This window comes from Takifugu flavidus, chromosome 9 (assembly GCF_003711565.1).
Source record: "Takifugu flavidus isolate HTHZ2018 chromosome 9, ASM371156v2, whole genome shotgun sequence".
Taxonomy (NCBI): domain Eukaryota; kingdom Metazoa; phylum Chordata; class Actinopteri; order Tetraodontiformes; family Tetraodontidae; genus Takifugu; species Takifugu flavidus.
In genome coordinates, this window is record NC_079528.1 from 10740015 (window position 1) to 10763199 (window position 23185).

The following is a 23185-nucleotide window of genomic DNA, read 5'->3' on the forward strand; positions in this document are numbered from 1 at the left end:
CTTAACTGTGCATACATTTATTCCCTTTCAGCTCTTTGGTTGTGTTCTTGAAATATACGAAATGGATAAATACAGTGCAAATACAGGCAGTGGAAAATCACAATGTTGACAAAAATGCATGTTTAAGACGTAATTCAGTCAAAAGCCATAAATGGCAGCGAAGTATCACACGGTAAGCACTCAAACAACTACCGTACTACACGTGCTTTCGCCGATGGTAAATAGTCCGTGCTTGAGATTACATTAAGGCAAAACGTCAGACAATGCATGCTGTCCTCCCTTTATTGGTCTTTCTTGCTTTCTGTAGGAATTGTCGCGTCACTGCTGCCCTCTTGTGGTTCAGAGCCGTTTTCCTCCATCAAGCCGCGACCTTTGTTCATTTTCTTTGATTTTTGGAAGAGCTCGTTGAGGTTAAACTCTCGGATGATATTCTCCTAAAAATGAAACCGCTAAACATTAACCATCTATATGTTTTTCTGTACAACCGCCTAAATATTATTAACAGACGAACCTCGTTGAAAGTCCAAGACACAGCTCTGCCTTTATTATCCACCATCGGACGTCTCATGATCTCTTGCCCTCCTTGGAAGAGCACCAGAGTGGGCAGCTGCTTGGCCAGAGGAGAGGCGCTGACCTTGTACCTGCTCAAACAATCCAAATTAACAGTCGGTACGCTAAAGATGAGCATAAACATTATTGTGCTGTTAAACTACAGAAAAACAAGATCAGACGCCAAATGGGACAGCAGAGAAAAGCGTGACCTCTTTGAAACCTCTCCATAACGTCCGATGTCCACCTTCGCAAACTTGAGACCGGAACAGTTGTACCTGCAGAATAAATGAGAGAAAAAGTCAAGTGATGCTTAATTAACATTTTATTCTGTTACCCTCACTGCAAGCAAAAAAAGCATACTGTCAAAGTGTTTAAATTCATTATGCACTTATCAGCATTCATCTGTGAGTATATCAACAATTATCAGATAATTCAACCAACTGAGATCTTGCAGGCTTCGATATCCTGAATGTCTTTGATCTCTTACTTGAGAGACAGATCGGCAAAGATCGGAGCAAAAGACTGGCATTCGGAGGACCAGTTGGCGTAGAATTCAACGATCCAGCTGACCCGACTGTCTCCCTGTAACTCCTCCTATCCATTCAAGACAGTGTCAGGTTACGCATCGACAAAATGAAACCCCAGAATGACAAACCTTCAATGTCAGTCACAATAATCAAACGTCAGATATTACTCACATCGATGGTCTTGTCACTGAGGTATTTGATGTACTCTGGACCCATGTAGAGGGGGGGTTTACAGGTCATGACGAATGCTTAAGACAAGCAAAAACACAAAAGGAACATTTAATATTCCAGTTGAAATGATTAATGACGTCAATACTGAAATGGCCTGTAAATGAAGATTATTCATTTATATTTATGCTGATTAAGAGTTTTCCCTTTGGTGCCTATACCTGGATATGAAAAATATACATCTAATATTCCTGAAAATAAAAATCCTTAACAGGTCTCTCTGATGCTAAAAGAGCCATTTTATTAGCCAGACTTTAATGATGCTTGAAAAGCACAATTCTGTGACGAAATCCAGAAAGACCACTGACCCAGACAGAGCGTGAGGTAAAGGATGCCCAGCCTGATGTCCAGCCTGAAGAAGAGGATGACGTTGGCCACTTTGCTGAACAGAAACACGTTGCCTATGTGCTGCTCCAGTGTGACTGAGGAAGAAACCATGAAATGCAAGACCAGGGCAGCTTTTCCACAATGAGCACGGCACTTTCTGACTCCCCTTTAATGAGGGTTTACTCATCAGCTGCACTCTAGATCACAAATACCCATTCAGTTGGATAGTAATGCAGGACGCAACCTTTGAGTCGCTGCTGTGGTTGTGCTGCTGTGGGTGACGTTTACACAATAAGCTCAGACAATGGGCTCTAAAACTGTGCTAAAGTGCCTTGTTTAGAGCCATTTCTGGTACATCAAGTGAAGTGCACTAATACAAAAACTTCACTGAATTGCATTTCCTTTGCACCTGCGTCAATTGGATTTGGATTAAAAATAATGGTGATCATCTGAAATGAGTTTTAAGGTACTGAGGTCAAATAAGCCCATGCATGTGCTCCCCTTCAGCCGTTGAGATGATCATGGCCGTGTACAGTGTCAACAAGTTGTATGACACGAGTTAGTTTACACTAAAATATGAGTGACTCACTCGCTCTCCTGTTCTTCATCATCACTATTGCGCTGAGAAACATCAGGATTTCTATTTCTCTCTGTAAAAAATAAAATAAATGCAAGAAAACCAAAAAGACTCTGCAGAAGCGAATGAAGCCAGCAGTGATCTCCAGGCTCTCTCACCCAGTCGAAGTCGCAGGAGTTCCCGTCCTCGCGTTCCGTCGCCAGGTGCTCGCACAACCCGGGAGCCTTTCGGACCACCAGGAATGCGACGGTCATGAAGAACGACAATAGATAATACGGCTTCAGGAGCCATTTGTAAATCTGCGGTAAGTGGTACAAAAAGGCGCAGAGTCCCGTGATTAAACCCATTCTGGCTGCGATGACTGGCGAGCACGACTTTGAGGGGGAGTGACAGCTGGATTTAAGGTCGTGGCCAAGCGGACGCCACTGCGCATGCGCCAGATTTGGGATTGTTTTTGTCCCCTCCTGCTCACCGTAGATTTGGTGAATTTGGCGGGATTTGTGAAACGTAAACAGAAAATGGAGCAGAGCGAAGTAGAAACACAAGAGCCTGCTGGAAGCCAACATGTCTCAGACAAGGAATCTGAGCACCAGCAAACGAAGGAGGCAACAGGCGATGTTTCTTCTCAGGAGCCGAAGCCTGGATCCGGGGTTAAGATGTCCGAGGAGAGCGAAGCTCGGGTTAACAGGTTCAAGCTGTTCGAAAAGGTGATGCAGAAGAGCCTGGAGAAGTTCATCGAGCTCGCCAGGTAATATTTCTTCGTCTTTTAGCGTCTCTTGATGGTTATAGTTGCAAAGGTCCAAAACTATAATTGCAGTCATAAGATCACGGTAGGAAAAAATCAAGATCTCTAAATGGTTTTTACAACGATTCTTCAGTCAGCTGCTGTAAACCGGTTTGGTTGATAATTATAAACCTCTTTTTTGCATAAATTAGTGACAGGTGAGAGTTTTTATCTGTCATTTTTTAACTAACTCTGTTAATTATTATCAAAGCACCGTTATCAGGTCGTCTTGTATGCGGGTGGTCGGATTTGAAGACCATTGCATGCATCGACCTGTGGGTTCACTTCACTGCAGCCTTCCAGAGACCGTCTCTCCTTCAGTTTCCACAGATTTTCCAGCGTGTTCCGACCACTCTACAAGAAGAACCCTCAGAAGATGGAAAACATTCACAAGCAGTTCATAGAGGAGCTAAAGAAAGCTATACAGGTGCACCAAATGCTACAGCGCTTATAGAATTACATAAGAAAATAAAATGTCTGCCTTTATTGGTGAATAACGATTATGACAAAAAAAATTAGGATGACATCTGCAAATTGGTTGAAGAAGGCAGTTGGAGGCCAAACTGAATGAGCTGGACAAACTGGAGCGTGCAGCCAAAGACCGGCCAAACCCTGCATGGTCCGTAAACCCCATCACTCGCATCTTTACATTATTTTCATCCTATAACTTTAAAATGAGCTGAATTTTTAATCTAACACAAGTCGCAGCTCAAGATTCATAAGATGACAATCATTTGCCTTGTTCTTTTTAGGCGGCCCAGTGGGATTCCCGAGCAGGATTTCTGCAGTTTTTTGATGCCGTACTTTCAGAAGCAGGAAGCCTACATGCGAGTGGAGCTGAAAAAAATTCAGGCAGAAAATGCAGCACTGGCACAGAAGGTTCAAGCTGGTCGAGAGGGCATTGCTGAGACCGAACGGCGTATTTCATCAACAGTTGATGAGTGGAAGGTGAGGAGAGAGCACGGAAGACATAGAAAAAACATCTTAAAGGCGTGACAGACACTTATGTCCTCTGAGCATGAGCAGATGCTGCTGTTCGACATCAAATATGACAGAACAGTACTGAAACTACAAAGAATAACTCTTCTGTTATTTATTTTTCCTCTGCAGGCATCAGTCGCAGAGTTTGAAAGGCTGGCGGCTTCTCTCTCTCCCGCCGACGTGTTTGATGTGTGACTGTCGGAGGGAGACCAGCAGGCCCAAACTGTACATAATCATTTAGTTATTCTCTGTTTGTCCAAAGAAAATAAAATTGAAAGCTGGAAAATCCAGACCCGGAGACCTGTGGCCTGCATTTCCTGGTGCGATCTAAACTTTGCGTGCGCGTTTGTGTGTGGTATTACGGTACGCAGGCCTCCGGCGGAAGATCACGAAGACGTCGGAGGCCCGACGGTTTGCGGTGGATTCCTCGGGAGTGCGCTCGGCCATGTACGCCTGAACAAACCGGCGGCTTCTTTGTACGTTGTATACATGTATGACTTCCGATAGATATGACTGAAATGTTTTCAACTCTGTTCGGACAAAATGAAGCTCAGGGACCACCTGGCTCGTCGTCCCTGGGTTTTGGACCGAGCAAACCTCCGCCGCCACTGCCGCAAAGTCAAGTCCCTTTAGCGGCGCAGATGCCACCACAGCTCGGGGATGAAGGCCCTGCTCTTCGAAAACCCGGAGCTATGAATGAACCCTTTTACCTACTGCGAGAACTTCCTGGTACAGTTGAATTAACTTATATTTGGCTGCTTGAGTTATTTTTGACGGCTGCTCTCAATCGGTTGCAGCACCGTTTGTAAACAGTGCTAGCTAGTGCTAGCCAACAAGCTAACAGTTGGAGGAAAACATTCCATCCCCTTTATGTAACAACCAATAGTTTATGACGTTTAGTTATGTGTTGCCCGTTCTGTAAATCAACATTTTATTTAGACTCAAGTTCCAGTTGGTGAGGTTAAATTGATATGTCATGAAGCAAGAATCGGTCCCTTGGCTAACGCTAAACACTAGATCACTAGTCAACCTGACATAAAGTGGTAGAAATCTTTGTCTTTTTAGTGGGAAACGAGCTAACGGGAAACACTAACCTCATCACACACTACAACTTGGAGCACGCCTACAACAAATTCTGTGGGAAGAAGGTGAAAGAGAAGCTCAGCAACTTTCTACCGGAATTGCCAGGTAGGTTTTACCGATCGAAACCCGACAGCCAGTTAGAAAAGACGGGGACAACAGTGATGATGGACAGATCCCAAGCTGGGGAAGTGTGGGGTCAATGATGTCGATAACTTCAAGATTATTCAGCCTTGATCTTTGTAATATCATAATAAACACTGAAAATTTGAATCTCCAGCTAAATGATGTCTTAAGAAACACTTTTAACCTTAACATTTCAAGTTCCCTCCTATGTTGTATAGGATGTTTTCAGTGTTTACCAGAATTACAGTCTTGAATCATGATGAACAGTCAGGACTCAGTTGCGATCTGGCTCTGACCGGGTACACTATAAAAATCAGCTGTGAATTCATCTCTGCATCCACAAATTAATTCCAAAACAAAACGACCATTAGTCAGTCGGTCATATGCCACGTTAGAGAACTCATCCTTTGAACACATTTGTATTCACAATTTGATCAGAAGAAAATCACATTAATCTCAGTGAGCTTGTGTCTTATATTTGTTTGTGTGTGTTTTTCCTGTTGTGCTGCAGGTATGATTGACTGTCCAGGCACTCAGGATGGCAGCTCGCTGCGTTCTCTGATCGATAAGCCTCCGGTTTGTGGGAACTCCTTCAGCCCTCTGACTGGGGCTCTGCTCACAGGCTTCCGATTACACACAGGCCCGGTACTACTCCAATACACCACACACACACACTCTCTAAAGTTACACCTACCTGTTTCCAGGATAAACGTACAGAAGCTACTGCTGTCAATAAATGTTTATTGTGTGTTTCTTTAGCTCCCAGAACAATACAGACTAATGCACATACAGCCTCCAAAGAAGAAGAGCAAACACAAGCACAAACACCATCGACCGCAGGACCCATTACCACAAGGTACAGAATACAGAAGTTAAGCAGCAATGGAAGTTGTGTTTTCAGAGCGCTAACCTTCATCTGTCACACCTTCAAGAAACTCCATCAGACACTGATCCCAAGAAGAAGAAGAAAAAGAGGGACGATGATCCTGACCGCAAGAAAAAGAAGAAAGACAAGAAGAAAAAGAAAGTAAGACAACCCATCAGCAATTGATCAGTTGTGTTTTTTAGAGCCGAATTTAGTTCAATGCAGAGCTACGAGGCTGTCCGTGACCTGTAAAACTCCCTTAAGACTTTAACATTTTACTATCTCGAAGAGTCAGACCAAATCGGACGTTGTCCTGCTTTAATCCTGGCTTTCTATTATCCTATTTGGGTCATTTCCACTTGAAATTGAAAAGCTTCTGTTCTGAAAAAGACACATATTTGCAGGGCCCCAGGTTTGACTTGTTAACTGGAGTTTGACCTGGTAGTGACCTGTGGCTCCACACCAGAAACAAGCGCAAAGGTCATGACCCTGATGACTGAAAACATTCTGTCAGGAAGGCTCTTGCTGATAAAGCCCCATCCTTGATCAGCCATGGAAACATTTATAGCGGCGTCACATTTAAATGAATAAAGCCATAATTGTCTGCCTGTCCGTCTTTCAGAACCGCCACAGTCCGGACCATCCTGGCCTCACTGGATCACAACCCAACAGCAGCAGCCTCAGATAGGAAGGAAGAACTGTATGGATGCACGTGTGCGAATGGGCATTTTGTAAGAGGCCAAGTGTATTTTACAGATACTTGTATTGTTGAGAGTATGCTTAATATGTGAGGATGGAGTTTCCTGTGTGAAAGGAGCAGGCACACATCCACTGTGTAACTGCGCTGTACATAAGCCCCGCCCCTTTTGTTTGTGATACCTTTTGATCAGAATGCCAAAAATAAAGTTTGGTTATCTTTGCGTTTGTCTGGGGATTTGATTCAGTGTGGTGTGGCTGTTGCAGAAACACAGAACCTTCTGTCCAATCATACATTTATTTATCAAAGGCACAAGCAGAGTATGTGGATTAAACACGAGTACATTTATGGAGACGCGGCAACACTAGGAGCACACAGAGGAGCTGCTGTACATGATTAATTTCAGCTTTAATGCCATGATTACAATCACTTCCACAGCAGAGGCCTAAAGACTAGCACGTGGGGGGGGTGCTGGATCCTGGTGCTTTGGCCTCTGCAGCAAAACAAAAAGCAACATTCAAAGCCATCAAAGTCAAACACAGATTAGGTCTAGATCAGCAAAACGGGTTATAGAAATATGATCTGAAAGAAGGTGACCGAACTCTTGCTGCAGGACTGATGCTGTTGCTTATTCCTATTCATTTGCTCCTGGGTGTCCTGAGGAAACGTGAGATACAGTACTATCACCTAGCAACAGTCCCCGCACATGGCTTTTGTTTACAGAGGGAGGTTCATCATTCTTCACATCTTCTAGTTAAACAGCGTTTAGTCTTCAGGCACCGAGTCTTTAATACATCAGGCAAGCATTAAAAACTACTAAAAAAAAGCAGCAACAAATTCAATCTGTGACAAGAATCTTCCTGTCTTAATATGGAAATCAAAGCGTAGCTGTAGTCAGAACACATCAAAGCCCGTTCTGCCATTTTCTTTTGATCTACAAATTATTGAATATGAGGCAGAAACGCTGTACACGCCTACGTCAATGAAGCGAGCTGAATGCATCACGAAAACCAGAAAAACACATTTGTATTTACACAATTTGATTGTTACATGTCAGTGATTTTGAAAAGGAAGGGAGAAAAAAAAAACTGGCAAAGTTTGGACACCTGCTGAATCACCAACGTTAATTCATTTCTATTATTTTAATTATCTTACTACAAAATGACGAATAGGATAGTTGAACAAATACTTCCCTTTTCAACGCTACTGAAGCTAGAGTATAAAAGACACTTAAATACATATTTTATACACACATCTCTGTGCATAAAGCAGTACAAAGTGTTTCGTAACATTCGCACACACTGTGTGTCGGTTACTCATAGTTTTCCATCACATCTTTCCTATATTCATACATAAAAAAAATCCGAGTATGTGAGGGCATGAAGGCACGACTTGAAATATCCGGTTCTCACAATATTTCCTCAGGTACGATGACAATGAAACCGATGGACCATCAGGTGAGTCGGTTGCAGAGAGACTAAGCACAGATACAGAGGAGGTAGATGTGTCTCTACAACTACAGCGAACACACTGCATCTGCATCGAGCTCTAGGAAAACTCCTTAATGACTGAATATCTACAGGCAGGACGTCTGATGTCCATCGGCTCTAAATGACAGCATGAGTTGGTGTAGTAGTGTTATTTATAAATATGTATAATTATAGTTGTAGCTATTATTTAACGGAGTGCAGTAAAACAGCACAAAGAACTACTTTTCTCACACGTTTTCAAACAATACAGGTGCAACACATGTAACATTGCTAATGCATTTAAGTTATTCTTTGGTGTTAGCAACAGTTGAGATTAATGTTTTGATCCTATTTCAAGTACTGTGATAACTGACCCGGGGCTGTGCCCGCAGGCATGTGCTTGTCTGTAAGATCTATGGCTTTGGCTCATACTAACTTGACAATTTTGACTATTGTTGTGACTCTTTTTTTAGCGCGCCTGATGGTAAATTGTTCGTGAATTTAGCTAAAACAAACTTGGATCTTTGGGCTGCAGAATAAAAATTGAAATTTTTTCCCAGCCCACTAGATGGCGCTACGCATCCACTTTCTGGTGAGGTCGGTACAGCAAAGGTGATGCGACACAATTACAAATTTATGGACTTAAAACCCCCCAAAACAGAAAGAAACTGGTGTTTAAGATAGTGGCAGGGGTAGAGGGATCAATCAGAGCATACAACATTCACTCATAAACACGTAAAGCTAATTTTTAGCTGCTAATTATCCTTCTGTGTGGTTACCAAAGACCAGCACGACCTGTAACCCAGTGTTACCCGCCACGCCGTCTTCGGAACAACAGAACATTCGTGTCAGTCTGTTTGTGACAGAAGTGAGATGAACAGACCAAACAAAAAACATTAGATCGAACACATCATACGCAGAAGTGTTGCGCTAGAAATTTAGTTAAGGTGACAAAAAGTTTTGCAATATATAATACTGCAATATCCACCATCCTATAGGATGGTGATGTCAGGTCTGGGGGTGGACAGGATTCACACCACAAACCTTAAACTAATCTGAAATCGGCTCTGAATGCAGCTTGTGGTGATAAATCGTGCACCAGCACTTGGCCACGAAGAATTAAAACTGGTGGTGGCGCTCATGAGAACACATTTGTAGATCCTTCAGCGAGTGTCGTCTCCGTGGCGTTGATCTAAGCCTCCACGGCGGTCAGGCCGTTGCTTTGAGGTTTGTAACCGTTGGCCCCGGCGTGGTTCAGTGCCTCGACCTCCGGTCCCGCAGCGTGCTTGTCGCGGGCCGCCTTTTCCCTAATCAGGTTTCGACGGTGGTAGAACAGGTAAGCCGGCAGCAGGAAACCGGACAGCGAGAGGATGAGCAGGCCGAAGTTGATCTGAAAGAGGACGCCGGAGTTTAAGCGTGTCGGTAATTAAATCAAATCAAACTGTGTCGTCAGGAAAACCGCCTGAAACACTTTGTTCTTCCATTTACATGCAAGACTCCTGTATATGTGTGTGTGTGTGTGTGTGTGTGTGTGTGCGTCTGACTCACCCAGTAAGCGTTTCCATGTAGCGACCCCACCATGATGATGAAGAGAGGCTGCTGCAGCAGGGCGATCACGGCGCTGATCATGGACTGGAGGCCCGTCAGCGTGCCGAAGTGGTTGGATGGGTACCTGTGGGAGACAGTTAGCGTGACTACAGGTCTCCCCCGGCCCGATTGTGTTACACATCATGTCCAGAGCGCTCACACGGCAGCATAAAGGCCCCCGCAGCAGGAATGGATGAAGCCTCGGACCATAGTGTGGAGGATAAAAGTCAAGATCTGGAGGAGGGAAACAGAAAAGAGCCAATGATTAATATCAGTCATGTGTGTACACTCATGACGTGTGTGTGTGTGTGTGTGTGTGTGTGTGTGTGTGTGTGTGTGTGTGTTACCTGCAGGGGGAGGCTGTCAATTAGGCAGCAGATTCCAAAGATAATCAGCAGCAGGTTGGTGAGAATGAAGGCCCGCATGGCGTTGGTCACTTTCTGGATCTTCGGGTCTCTTTTGGGCCCACTGATGAAGACAAACAGCTGATTTATGGTTTTGTTCTTCAGAAAACTAAAAATACCCATCAGCCCACAAATACGAGTAACTGCCCCGTGAGCAATGCTGGGGGTACCTCTTCTCCGTGCCAGAGTTGCCCTCCACATTACACTCCTTCATCTTCCAGTCCATGATGTATCCAATGAGCGGACACGTGACCAGGCACAGCAGCTGCAGGGTGCCGAACATGGACGAGTAGAAACTGACTGAAGAGAGAAGCGGAAGGTCAGACACAAGAACAACAGGAGAACCCCAGCACCCCCCAGCTGCTGACACCACCCACCTTTCTCCTCTGCTTCGATTATCAGCTGCTCTGATGCTGAGACAGGAAAACAGGCGTATTAGCTCAACTCAAATCGATGGTTTCCTGGAAAGGCAGCTGAGGGTTCAGCACTTACGATGTTCTTCACCGTGGGTGACCAGAAACTCCAGCATCTTGTTCATCGCCCCCATGAAGAAGATGATTCTCAACTGGGACATTCCCATGGTAACCAGACTCCACAGGAAGATGGGAGAGAAGACAGACCGTCGGAAAGGGACGGAATCTGAGAGAGAAGAAGATGTTCTCTTAGCTACACCACCCAGAAGCCTGGGTGTAATATGGATGGCACGTATGGAAACTATACATTTCTCCTAAAAGAAAGTAAAACAGGACCATCTGATGACTTACTGGGCGCAGGCTCAGGACCATTGGGAAGTTTCTCTAAAGAGTGTTGGAGGTCTCCGTTCTTCTGCTTCAGCCTCTCCTCGGTGGCCTTCTGGTCTGATGAGGGCATCTCTTGCATTGTGAGGATTTTGCTGTCAGAAGGCCACAAACACACACAGATGTGTCAAATCCCTCCGTCCATGCTAACGCCTCACAAACGCGGCAGGTGCGCTGACCTGTAGTCGACTTCATCGGGGGTCGGGAAGCCTTCTGTGGGCCAGTTGAAGAAACAGTTAAAAAAGACGAAGCCGGCGAGACCGGCCCACCCCCACATGATCGCCTGGAAGGAGAGGCCTGCGTCGTAGATCAGCTGGGGGGAGGACGGGACAGACGGCGCTTTAATCATGCGCGTGGGCGGCAGGAGAACCAAAGCTATCTTACATGTACATATAAAGTGGAATACAGATATTGTAAATCACCTTGACCCCCGGGAAGGTGACAGCAGAGGAGGCATAGGAGCCGATCATCAGAGACATGACGGTTGAGCTCAGAGCACCGAACATGTTGGGCAGCTGCAGGCGCAGAGAGAATAAACCACCACAGATTAGACTCTGTTTGTTCAGTGTCTGTCAAACCCCTAAAACAAATACACACAGTTTAAGACAAATTCCATCCTTTTCCCTTCACGGGGGACGTTTAGTGTTGATTCATGAAATAAAATGTAACATTAGGTCCGCTTTAAACCAGGTGCTGTTCGCCTGTCTGAGCAGCAGGGGCAGACTCTTGCACCGGACTGAGCCAAACTCAGAAGGTTCTTCCAACGGTTCCTGCCTGCAGAGTTTGTGGTCTACTGCATTTCTCCCTCCCTGCAGAGCAGACTCATTAAAAATATTAGCTGTCATGTCCTGAGGAACGCAGGAACCAAGTCATGACCCAGTTTGGGCATTTGCCGTGGTTCAGACGTGGCGCTAAGCCAATTTAGGAGCATCCACCCTCCTCAAGCTCCCTTTTTCAACAATTCTGTGGTGGTAGGATTAAAAAATGTGGACACCGGCCCTTGATGACCTTCAGGGGGCTTTTCGGCCTCCAGTCTGAGGGCACTCATGACACACAGCAAAGGGGACAAGGTGGCAGGCACCAGGCACTAACACATATATTAGGTTGACCTATTTACAGTTGTAAGAAGCTTAGGTCCTTAACAATGACCTATTGTGGCACCAACGCACCCAGTGTCCTTTGAGTTTTAAATGGGTCAATTGTGATTATAAAATCACATGTGAGGGATTTTAGGTGTGATGCATGGCAAACCCACAATGGGTTTCCAAACGTCTCCAGCATCGCCTAATCTCCTCGCTGGGTCAGAGTTCACCACACAGTGTCCATTTTCATTGAATAAAAGCAGTTGTGTCCCCCAGACCGATACCATTCTTTCATAATTTTGCATCTGCTTGAGGACGAGAGCTGGACGACCTGTCACAGGCATTGATGCCCCCCAAAACTGCAAGATGGATTGAGACAAAAGAGAACGGTCAAGTTTCCCGGGTTACACAGCCCTTTAGAGGGCGTCGAAGAACTGAGTGACCCCCGCCCGAACATTCCTTGAGCGACTGTTGGTTCACGGGTGCAGTGCGATGCAAAAGATTACGCCTTCACAGCTTATGTGTGAATGCAGATATACGCGTGTGTGGCGGTTGGCCGGATGTGAGATAAAGCTGTGGCGACTGCAAGCTATACGTTAAAGTGTGTGCCTATGTGCGTGTGTGTGTGTGTGTGTGTGCGCAATGTAGTGCGAAGCATGGGGTCACTTCAACAGCTCACACAAGAGACTTTCAGGTAAACATAATATTGAAGAGAAGGATAACACGTCCTCATTCAGGGCTTCTGAGAAACCCACATACTTCACAGCTGCTCTGTGGCCCTGTGAGCGCACGCACACACACACACACACACACCACACACACACACACACTCACACCTCGCATCTCCCGCTAACATTTGAGCAAATATTCTGCGGCCATGTGAGCTGTCGACCCACTCAAGAGGCAACAACGCCACTGTGTCGTGGCGACATGTGAGGCAGAGAAGCGTGCGCACGTGTGTGCGTGCGCGCCAACAGCAGGTGTGGTTTTTCACCACGGTGTTCTGGCATGAAACACATATTTATTTCACTCCTGGAATGCATGCAGCACATGCACCGACCGCCGATGCCACCAGAAGGAAACAGATACACGTGAGCGGAGACAGCAGCGCCTACATTTACACATGTCCAAATATTACAGCTATGTGGAAAACGAAGAATAGGGCTGTGCATGAAGACCCCTCTGGCTTTGGTAAAATTGCACTTTCTTGTTTTTAGGACTTGTTTTCCCTCATCATTCTGAACGCGGTCAACATTTTGAGACTCTAAACTTCTAGTGTTGATATTATCAATGATATGTGGACTTTTGTCGGGCGCAGGGGGGCCAACCGGTGTCAAAAAGTGAAACCATTCAACTGTCACAGTTAATAAGTTCAGCCCCTGCTGTGCTCACTCACTCGGGTGTTGGAAGGCTTTGGCACCGGCTTTAATTAAGACCTTAATCACTGGAAAGAACAGGCTAAATGGCAGCTTAAAAAGGCTTTTGATGATGTTCTGCAGAACTCGGGGGAACACGAGTCTAAGAAGTGGGCAAAAAATAAAACCAGGGGGAAAGGGCTTTCCACAGGTGCACCCCCCACCAGACTCTCCTCTCTGTGGAAATCCCAGCAGGATCTTTCTAAACCACCGCTGATTATTACAACCAGGCACTTCCCTCCAATTCATATCTCCGCTGCTTGTTCTCCTAAACAGACGCCTGAGCCCTGCAGATTTCCACAACACCACAAGACTTAACCCAGAGGCCCGCGGGCTTGGCGCGACGCACGCGCGGCTCCAGTTTCACACAAAGTCACTGTGAATCAATGGACGCTATCATCAATTAACCGGGGTGATGACAGAGGCGTGTCAGGGACCAGACTCCAGCAGGCGGCAATGCTCTCTTCTCTGACAGCGTTTGAACTTGGAAATAAACAAAAAAAACACACAGCCAAGCTTCAGATCAGTGGCAACCATAATGACCGGGTTATCATGCTGCAATGGACAAGCCGAGAGCTGATTTTGTGTATTTTATATGCATTAGAAAGATCAAAGGAAGGCGGGAAGAGCATTTTTTTAGGAACCAGATCAAATGTTCTGGAAAAACAACGACAGCCTCTGAGATGTGCGGCTGCAGGCCTCTCATTTACTAACTGCACCCTTGCATTACGTCACCGGCCGCTCTGGTCTGAGGCAGAACCTGAGCTGATAGAGGAAATATGGTAAAAAAAAAGGAAGCAAACCTTCAAAAATGTGCAGCCCATAAAAACCTAATGAATGATCAAGCTCACCTAAAGAGAAAGTCCCAACAAAGTTGTTGATAATCAACAATAAAGTAATTTCTTCATTCCATCATTTTACACAGAATTCAATGATTTCTGGCTCTCCCCGCCTCCAAACCTGCATCATGTTGTGATCTATCCAGCTGTCTGCTGGCTCTCCACTGTTCTGGCTGTTTCCAGAGCAGATGGGAGAGATTATGGAGGTCTACAAGCGTGGAAGACACATATTTAGGAGGAACAAAGAGTGCTGGTTGCACCAAAATGGCCCCAGAACAGAAGGAATGGAATGCTTGTGGAGCGGTCTAATCTAAAAAGGCAGGAACGAGTCCTGTCCTGCCTTAGTAGGTGTGAGCTGAGCGCGTGCATGTGTGTGTGTGAAGAGTGTGGAGTTCCTTTAATGGTGCTGTTGTTATTTTTCCAATGGAACAGAACTGAGGTCAAACCAGGACAAACATGGGAGGGTAGTTACTCAACAGAGTTTGTGTGCATGTGATTGAAAGCGATCAAAACAGCTCTGACATTGTCAAGACACAGGAATGGACACGGGACCTGTGTGTGCGTGTGTCCCCTGGTAGCGGGCAGCAGGACACCGGGGGTGGATTCCTTGGGTCATGTGGGCCGTCAGCTTCTGTTCTCTCCGCTGTTCCATTACATAACATTCGACTGGACCACGATGAGAGGTGTTTCAGGGGCCAGGTCAAAGTTTTGGGCTGTGTTCCATCAGTTGTTCCTGGGCTGTATTTGTACCGTGACGGGGTACATCACCCACTCGCCCTCGTCACCTGACCAAATAACAAACCTCCCACAATAAAAGCCACCTTTAAAACCAGGCGGCCAGAGGCATAAACACAACCTTCTGTATAAATACCCAGAAACATGACACTGGTTCTGGTTAGGGTTCCAAACTCAAAAATGGGAACACAACTTGTGAGCAAGCTTAAACAATCAGTCACTGTTGAGTCAGTGCAACCAGCTCATTCCCGTAATAGCTGTTTGTTTTTTCATGTTAATAATGTTCAAGCCAGTTACTTCATGTTGTTTCCTGGCATTTAAGACAAGGTCAGACGTCAGGAGAGATAACAGGTTGGCACTTATGTGTTTAGCATTTGAACCTTTTTTGGTTCAATTTCTCATGTAATTCCAAGTCCGTCCACGCTCATCATCCCAAATATCTGGTCCGCGTTCATCTCCTTGCTCACCCACGAGTTGTGCAGGGTTGCAAAAAAAAAGGGGTTTTCAGGGATTTTCTGCTGACTGTAGGGCAGCAGGGGGGAGGAAGATAAGAGGACAAGAACAAAGGAAGGAAGGAAGGAAGGAAGGAAGGAAGCCAGGTAAGGGAAAGTGTGGCCTTTAAGGTTTGGAACAGAGGTGAGGGGGCGGGACTTCAGGGAGGGTGTGTGTCAACCAGAGGAGGCCATTGGCTGAAATGTGAATTGGAGCTCTTCCATCTGAAGGGACTTCATGTACAACTTAGATACACACACACACACACATGCCCACACAGGGTATCAACTAGAAACGCACTTGATAATAATGGTACCAGCTGACACATCACATGCTGATACACATGCCTGTAAACAAACACAGCTCCCAGTCACGACGCGCATGTTTCCTCAGCTGTGACAAGCGGCTGCACTGAGAACCTCAGCTACTAAAACCGTCCAGCCCGTTAGTTCTGGGATCAGTATTTTCCCAGCCTATTCCTTATGTAACCACAGCACAGATCTTTCTGCAGTGTCAGGCCCATGAACCTAAAGGGGGGGGGGGTCATCTGAAAGCCACCGTGTGACAAATTCTCCAAAAACTGCACCCAGTAAAACATTTAAAAACACCACTGATGGAACCGTAAGGAGGGGGCACAGGTGTGATGGTCATGAGCGAGGACCTTGAACACACAACCTCCTTTTAGCTGCAGCGCCCGTAACAGACCCCACATAGCGGGGTTAATTATAAATACCAGATAGGCTGCTCTAAATGATGGGAGGGGCAAGGTTACAGCATGATTTAAGCTCTGTAAACACATGGAAAGTACTTGCAGACCTGCAATTTCAGTCAGTTTTGACCTGGGCTGTTCAAATATCACTTTTTTTTCTCTGTTTGTTGTTTGTTGTTGTGTCTCACCGTGAGTGAAGTGAAGGTCAGGCAGATGCCTCCAAAGCCATTCAGGGACAGCGCCAGGAAAATGAGTGCTGACAACACTGCAAATGAAATCAGATCTGTAAATGCAATGAACTCAAAAGCAGCATTTACTCTCTAAGCAGAGACACTTAAAAAGTGCTATTTTAAGGAAAACAAGCCTAATGAAACGCCCTAACGGCGCCCTAACATTTAATACATGTTATCATATTAATCTAAAATTTCTCACCTCCTGTTTACTTTAAAAGAAAACATCACTTAATGTTGGAAGAATAGATGCTGATACAACGTTTCTGTTAAAAGTAGTCTGAGTCTCACCACTTTATGGGCTCCTGCCCATATTATCATTTACATTAGCAAAATAATGTATTAACAGCTCAAATCAATCACAGCTCCTCCAAATGCTGCTTTGACTTTCTGTCAAATGTAGATGAGACTTCTCTGCAGCAGTTCACGTCCAGCAAAAGAACATTTTTACTGGAGAAAAAGGGCTCAACATCAGGTTCATTACTCCTCAGGAACAGGTAAAGTGGGTCAGCGCGACTGAAAGCACTACTGTGCTTCATCATGGAGGGAAACGTGTTTGATGTTAAACAAGAACAGAGGGAACAGCGCTTGTGTTTGTTCAGCACGTGCTTGGACTCACCGTGAGGGTCGTAGGCGGAGGCGGCCATGATGACGCAGGACAGACCGAAGCAGGAGCTGGAAGACAAAAAGCCACCATGCTGCTGTTACTGGAACGCCTGTATTTCACTGGGTTTTACAGGATAACGCCTCCATTCCAGACAGCACACCGGTGTGATCTCTGAATGGCCTCTAGCTGTGAGTGTGAGTAAAAGGTGTGTCTCGTCCTGTGCGTGTTTGTGCGTGTTTGTGTGTGGGTGTGTGCGTGCAGCTTCTGTGATCATTATTTCTGCGTGCGGCTGCATAATTTACATACTTCTATTTCCCCTACTCTGACACCCAAGCAAGAATGTTTTACTACAACATACATTTACTGAATTTACCGGAAAATCCTCCTACGCCCATCTGTGAAATGTAGTCCATCTTCTTTCTCCCCTTTTACTACAGCCCCATTAACTCGCTGTCACAGCCGACAGGGACTTTTCTCCAGTTCTAGATTTTTACTCTGCTGCCTGGTCTCATCCGCTGAGTGTGATTTATTCCTGATAAATAGAGTTTATGTCTTCTGGGAACATTATAGATCAGCATACAGAAGTGTGTATTGAGCCGTTTCACCCTGCTGGCGATGTGCGGGCCATGACTTTACCTTCCCACCAGGCGGATGGGGCGTGGCCCAAACTTGTCCATAAGGATGCCAAGCGGAAGCGTGGTGGCGCTCAGCAGGAAGGAGCCGATGGTGAAACCCAAATTCAGCATCTCTTCCTGGTCCACACAGCTGAGCCACTCGTCCACCTCGTCGCCCGAGGACGAGTTGCCCAAGGACACGACCACCGAATCGTTCTCTGTGAGGAAGGTTGGGGGGCATGGTTACGGGGGAATATTTGGACTCTTGGGTCCATGCTGGGAACCAGACTGGCACAGTACAGTGTGTTCTGCCACTTCTTATTGGGTATCTGCATTCCCACTGTAAATTATTGCACCCCCCAGCATGACTGGTTGCTACAGTGACATTGTGGGACACGTCTGTGATGCAACACACAAACTCACAGAAGAGCCCCTCTCTTCTCCCTGGATGTCTGCTCCAACGTCAGCAAATATTGAGAAGACAGGTTTTACAGGAACCTGTTTGTTCTGTGACATTTTTTTTAAACAAAATGGGGCTAAAATAATTATTTTATTTTACTCTTGCTTTAACACATGTGTCCTGAAATCGTGTGCTTGTGTGCCAGGAGTGCCGGCGTGTTTTCCAGTTGTGATGCCATATTTTAAATGTCCACACAGCCGTTACCTGAACACAGGTGGGAGTAGAAGCCTTCCCTCTTCAGCATGATGAGCAGCGACCCCCAGCCCAGAAGCACAGCCGAACACAGGAGGTTTTCCAGGACCGCCGTCACCGCCATCCACCAGCGCCTCCTGTAGGCCTGCACCAGAGAGGGCGCCATCGCAGCTGCTTGGCAGAGGGAGAGGAGGGCACAATTAGAATGACAGCGGCAGAAAGTTAGGGTCAGTTAAGGCAGTTGTTAATCTTAACTGGCGGGTTGCCAGTTATGCAGGTGTCTGACATCCACTGGTCTGGTTTGTCAGTCACCCAGGAGTTAGCGCGACGCACCTTTGTTTGCTGTTAGCATTAGCAGTGGGATTCTACGTCATTGTGTCCTCCATAAACATCTGCGGCTGAAATGCAGCCAAGATGCAGGTTTTTTTTCTGTGTTTGGTTCTTGCGATTTAGCTTTTGTAGCTCAGCGGTGGCACTAAAATGGCAGGTTCTGCTTCCCTCCTGCAGCATTTCTCTTTTACTTCCTCCTGCTGTAGTTAGCATTGTTTTCTAACTGCCAGGAGGATGCTTGACACCTTCCTCCCCCTGGACCGTATTTTAGGAGACACATATTTTCATCACGGAGCATAATGCACAGCGCTTGTGTGTCCCGATCTTGAACAATGCGGTTGTATCCGTTAAATAAAGACATTAGTTTGTGTCGCTGAGACACACAGAGGGTCAAAGTGAGTAGAAACACAACTTCTGTATAAACAATTGGAAAAATCTATAATATGACTGAGTGCGATAAAGTTGGTCACGACCACCCAGAACACACACACAAACACACACCTAGAATACTGTATATCAGCAAGATCTCAGCTACTCTGTGGGTGACCTGTGCAAACTGAGGGAGGGAAAATCTCAGCAGTTTGATGTGAGACAGGAAGGAGGCGAAGGGGCTTCTGTCAATGCCCCAGACAGGAAACACTATTGGAGTAGTCCCTAATGAGGGTGTCAATGAGGAGCGTGTGCCTCTGTGTGTGTGTGTGTGTGTGTGTGTGTGTGTGTGTGTCAGGAGAAATAGGGGAGATCTAATAGGACAGATTTGACTCTTTGTGTGTGCTTATACGGCGTGCACATAATGCGATTACCCATGGCCCACTGAACTGCTTTTGTCCTGAAAAGAGTTTGAACAGGGAGGATTTCGATGTAAGTGACACCCCATGTCGAAAGGCTGTTCAGTACACACACGCACACGCACACACACACTATCCCATTGTGTCTTTCAAGTCTTTTACCAGTTTTATAACAGTAATGAAGAACATAAATGCATTTTTTGCATGCATTCTGTAGAAAAATGTGAAAAATGACCAGTTTTAAGGACATTTCCCATGGTTCCTATATCTAAAACTTACAATCGTCTGATTATGCCAAAAGACACTCGACAAAGAAATGTACACAGACACAGCAGCCTTTCAGACGAGACGCGCAGCCCCAAGTATGCAGGCCGCGGTCACATGGGATGGATTTACGCTGTTGCGGAGCAAAAAAAATACACGTTGCCAACACATTGCTGCTAAGTCGGTGCTGCACATGCACTGTGGCATTCAGTCAGTCAGGGAGCGCGTTCTAGCTGGTCTTCATCGTCAAACTAACGGTCTTCCTCTGCGCTTCCCTCCCGTTCTGTTCACGGTGGCGGTTACATGGACGATGGCATGCTGTCATGAATGTAAGACTTCCTTGTTAATGAGGGCTAACTTGGTGTTGTGACACAGGAAAGTCAACACGTGACAAAGACCAGCAAGCAGGCAACCGTCCCCGAAAGGAAACGTCTTTTACAGTTGACAGACAGTTGTTAGTCTTTATTGTAGCACTGCGAAACGTGTGTGTGTGTGTGTGTGTGTGTGTGTGTGTGAGCAGTCGGAGCCGGTGAAGCTCATCTGGGAGGGGTGCCATATAAAGAAGTTCCCAAAATAGAGCTTACCTGAGCTCTGGACACTGAATGATGCAATGTTTCTCCATGGAATCCTTTATTGTGGGCATGCGCAGGAGTATTTGATATTGACACAGCAATCAGTGGGAATTTTAAAAACATCGTGTCCGTGTCATTTCTTTCATGTTTGGCTCCTTGCTGTCCAGCTCTTTTTTCCCCACGGGGACGCTTTTGACCTTGACCAGTCGTGTTTATCAACCTCAGCAGGACACAAAGGACTGTGAGGCAAACTCTTTATTCTCACAAGTTTTAGAGAAAATAAACCATACGCTCTGGGAGCCCCTGTCCCACCTGAGGAGTCCGAAAAACGCAACCCCCGAGGCTGCCCGGGCGGCCAACAGCTGTCTCTCTGTAGGCATGACCTCAGGCCGGGTCCGGTTACTGGCATGGTCGGGCTGGAGCAAGTCAGCCGCCGCGTTCAAGTGCTGTGCGTAATGTCAGAACTACATGTTCAACCACACGGGACCATAAAAATAACCCCACACAGTGGTGGGTATTCATGCTCAATCTCTTTCCAGTGGCAAAAAGAGACATGGAATAATGCTGAATAATTTAGATGCAAATCATAAATAATGATAATTTGAACAGTACAAACATAGATGTAAAATGAACGTACCGAGATTCTTATGTGTAAAAAATAATTTTAATCTAGGCCAACAGAAGATTACTTAAAGATGCATTATTCTAAAAGATGACCCAAATAAACGTGTATACACAAAGTTTCCTCTCCTTTTATTTACTGACGCGACTATTGTCCCCTAATTCCTGCATTATCGGATTTTAAATGCCGTCTTTAAACACGTCAGGGATATTTATTTCCCCCAAACCATCGCGTCCTACCGCGGCGGGGGGGTTACTGTCCCACAAATTAGTATAATTATTCTACAGCCATGCGGTCCCTGTTAGGGACACGTGGAAAAACGCAGGCGAGAGTTTATCACTCAATAAAAGAGGAAGGCGAGCGCCTCCGAGGTCTGTGCCAAAAGAGCGCGGTTTGCCGACCCTTCCACCCTCTTTTCCTCCACCCGCATTCTGCCCACGCGTTTTCCCTGATGTCCCCTCGCCGGACATTCCCGGTCGGACCGACCGACCCCCTCCGGGTCGCGCTCCGTGCCACGTGTGGAGCGGTTCGACGCGCTGTGGTTATTTTACAGTCAGACTCTCTGACAAAGCCTCGGAAAAAAGGGGGGAGACGGGAAAATGGGGGGAAACGTTGGATTCACACACTTACTTGAGTTGAAGATTCTTCTCAAAATTGGGCAAAGGCTTCCAGTTGTTTCCTGGTTCGCTGCGCCGATTTTTTTTTAAACTGGTTAAACTGGCAAAGGCGCAGTTGCTCGCTGTCCTCCGGTTCCGGCGCTAATAAAAGTTTTCCCTACTTTCTTTAGGTGGTGGTTTCGTCTGACCCAACTCTGTCTCTCTCTCTCCGGTTTCAACACACACGCACCCTTCTTACTTTTCCTAATTTGACTTTTAATGCCCTCCCTTTTTTCCTATGTATCTGACTTTAGTCGCCACCCCGCCGCTTCAGTCGTCACTCAGGACATATGTCTTCACTCGCCCACTGAGAGTCCAGCAGGGATCCTGCGCCTGGAACCACCAAGTCATTTTCAAAAAAGAGAACCTGAGACCGTTTACAGGAGTTGTTAATCGTTAATACAACTGTAATAACCGTGCTGCGCGTTTTCAAAGCCAATGCCAAAATGAGCTGCTCCACATTTGGGATTTTTAGATGCAAACTTGAGTTTTCTCCTCCCGAATAACATATGCTGCTTTAAACATGTTGTCGAAGCTCTTTAAGCAAGAAACACAAAAGAAAAAATGTTACATGGCACTGAAACGCAGGTTAATAATTAAGTGCGTGATAAAACGAATAAATCGCTAAACGAAGAAGTTTTTGACTAATTTATTCATTTATTTTAAAGTTTTCATAAATCCACAGAGTATTATGACGATTGAAAGGACTTGTTAAGATGTGTATTAAACTCCGCGTGAGCTGCTGCATATGCATGAGAGGGAGCAGAAGGACCCAGTCCTGCTACTCCAGAACCCAACAGGGTGCCTGTAAAACCTTAAAAGGGACCAGTCAGACGGTGCAGTCAGTGTGTGCTCCTGCAAAGTAAAGCCTGCAAATGGACGCGTGTTATGCAAAGATAAACTAGGGAGCCCTCAAAGACTGTTTCTTGTGGGTCCCGGTGGTGTGTTGGGTTCATATCCAGCATCATGTAGCCTGCAAATCAGGTAGCATCAGTCTGATGAGTAAATAAATGTTAACATCTAAAATGCCCCGGAGGTGATTGGGGAATATGGATGAAAGGGATCTCGTTTTGGAGGGAAACTCCCCTTCTACACTACATGCAACTTTAAATCATTAGATTATCATTGTAAAATATAAAATAGCAGTGATACCTGATGGTTATAATAATAATATTAATAATTCTTCTTCCTTGTACAGCAGAAAACGTAATTATTAAGTACGTGGTGGAGCTCATCATCTTAAATCAGATTAAGCCTCCTCCTTTATTAAACTCTCTCTGTGGAGCCTTTTCCAACTCCCAGTTCCACATGAAACCCTTAATCTTGCCTATATGCACTTCTCAAATAGCCCCCCCAATGGGGCACAAAGAAAAAAATTCAACATAATGTACTTTGTCACTGATGCTTCCTGACAGTCACTCATTAAAAGTTTGTTCCAGCTGTGAGAGCAAATCTGTGAACCCTTTGCCCCAAATTCTTAATCAAATAATCCTCCTGGAATTTCAATGAGCGCGCTCCAGCTGTGGGCACCTGGAAATACCACCTTTAGTCTCACCTGCAAACTGCAAACCCGGGGT

At 45.8% G+C, this 23185-nt stretch overlaps 4 protein-coding genes across 6 annotated transcripts; 2 read left to right on the forward strand and 2 right to left on the reverse strand.

Annotated features, from left to right (window-relative positions):
• Nucleotide 1: 1 nt before the first annotated feature.
• tmx2a (thioredoxin-related transmembrane protein 2a) lies at nucleotides 2–2594 on the reverse strand. Its single transcript, XM_057042504.1, has 8 exons — nucleotides 2370–2594; nucleotides 2224–2284; nucleotides 1616–1729; nucleotides 1251–1327; nucleotides 1040–1146; nucleotides 762–827; nucleotides 512–641; nucleotides 2–434 (listed from the first exon to the last, which is right to left on the reverse strand). The coding sequence occupies exons 1-8, from the start codon at nucleotides 2556–2558 to the stop codon at nucleotides 282–284; spliced, it is 897 nt and encodes a 298-aa protein (XP_056898484.1). The 5' UTR covers nucleotides 2559–2594; the 3' UTR covers nucleotides 2–281.
• Nucleotides 2560–4274, forward strand: si:dkey-6i22.5 (polyamine-modulated factor 1). Its single transcript, XM_057042506.1, is given in 6 exon segments — nucleotides 2560–2959; nucleotides 3317–3422; nucleotides 3515–3542; nucleotides 3545–3614; nucleotides 3748–3943; nucleotides 4106–4274. Coding segments are annotated over 6 exon segments (783 nt in total). The 5' UTR covers nucleotides 2560–2642; the 3' UTR covers nucleotides 4172–4274.
• A 70-nt stretch (nucleotides 4275–4344) lies between these two features.
• med19a (mediator complex subunit 19a) lies at nucleotides 4345–6967 on the forward strand. Its single transcript, XM_057042507.1, has 6 exons — nucleotides 4345–4705; nucleotides 5042–5164; nucleotides 5694–5827; nucleotides 5942–6038; nucleotides 6115–6209; nucleotides 6670–6967. The coding sequence occupies exons 1-6, from the start codon at nucleotides 4486–4488 to the stop codon at nucleotides 6733–6735; spliced, it is 735 nt and encodes a 244-aa protein (XP_056898487.1). The 5' UTR covers nucleotides 4345–4485; the 3' UTR covers nucleotides 6736–6967.
• A 55-nt stretch (nucleotides 6968–7022) lies between these two features.
• Nucleotides 7023–21866, reverse strand: slc43a1a (solute carrier family 43 member 1a). 3 transcript variants are annotated; one of them, XR_008951948.1, is made up of 16 exons: nucleotides 21583–21863; nucleotides 18389–18547; nucleotides 17747–17942; nucleotides 17123–17178; nucleotides 16462–16538; nucleotides 11424–11516; nucleotides 11181–11314; nucleotides 10969–11096; nucleotides 10697–10843; nucleotides 10582–10617; nucleotides 10375–10504; nucleotides 10148–10268; nucleotides 9961–10034; nucleotides 9762–9885; nucleotides 8361–9603; nucleotides 7023–8312 (listed from the first exon to the last, which is right to left on the reverse strand). XR_008951948.1 is itself a non-coding variant. In XM_057042503.1 (15 exons), the coding sequence occupies exons 2-15, from the start codon at nucleotides 18540–18542 to the stop codon at nucleotides 9406–9408; spliced, it is 1668 nt and encodes a 555-aa protein (XP_056898483.1). In that variant the 5' UTR covers nucleotides 18543–18550; nucleotides 21583–21866; the 3' UTR covers nucleotides 7023–9405. The 3 variants fall into 3 exon arrangements, 2 of the variants coding, with proteins under 2 accessions (XP_056898483.1, XP_056898482.1); XM_057042503.1 differs by having other exon boundaries at nucleotides 7023–9603; nucleotides 18389–18550; nucleotides 21583–21866; XM_057042502.1 differs by having other exon boundaries at nucleotides 7023–9603.
• Nucleotides 21867–23185: the final 1319 nt, after the last annotated feature.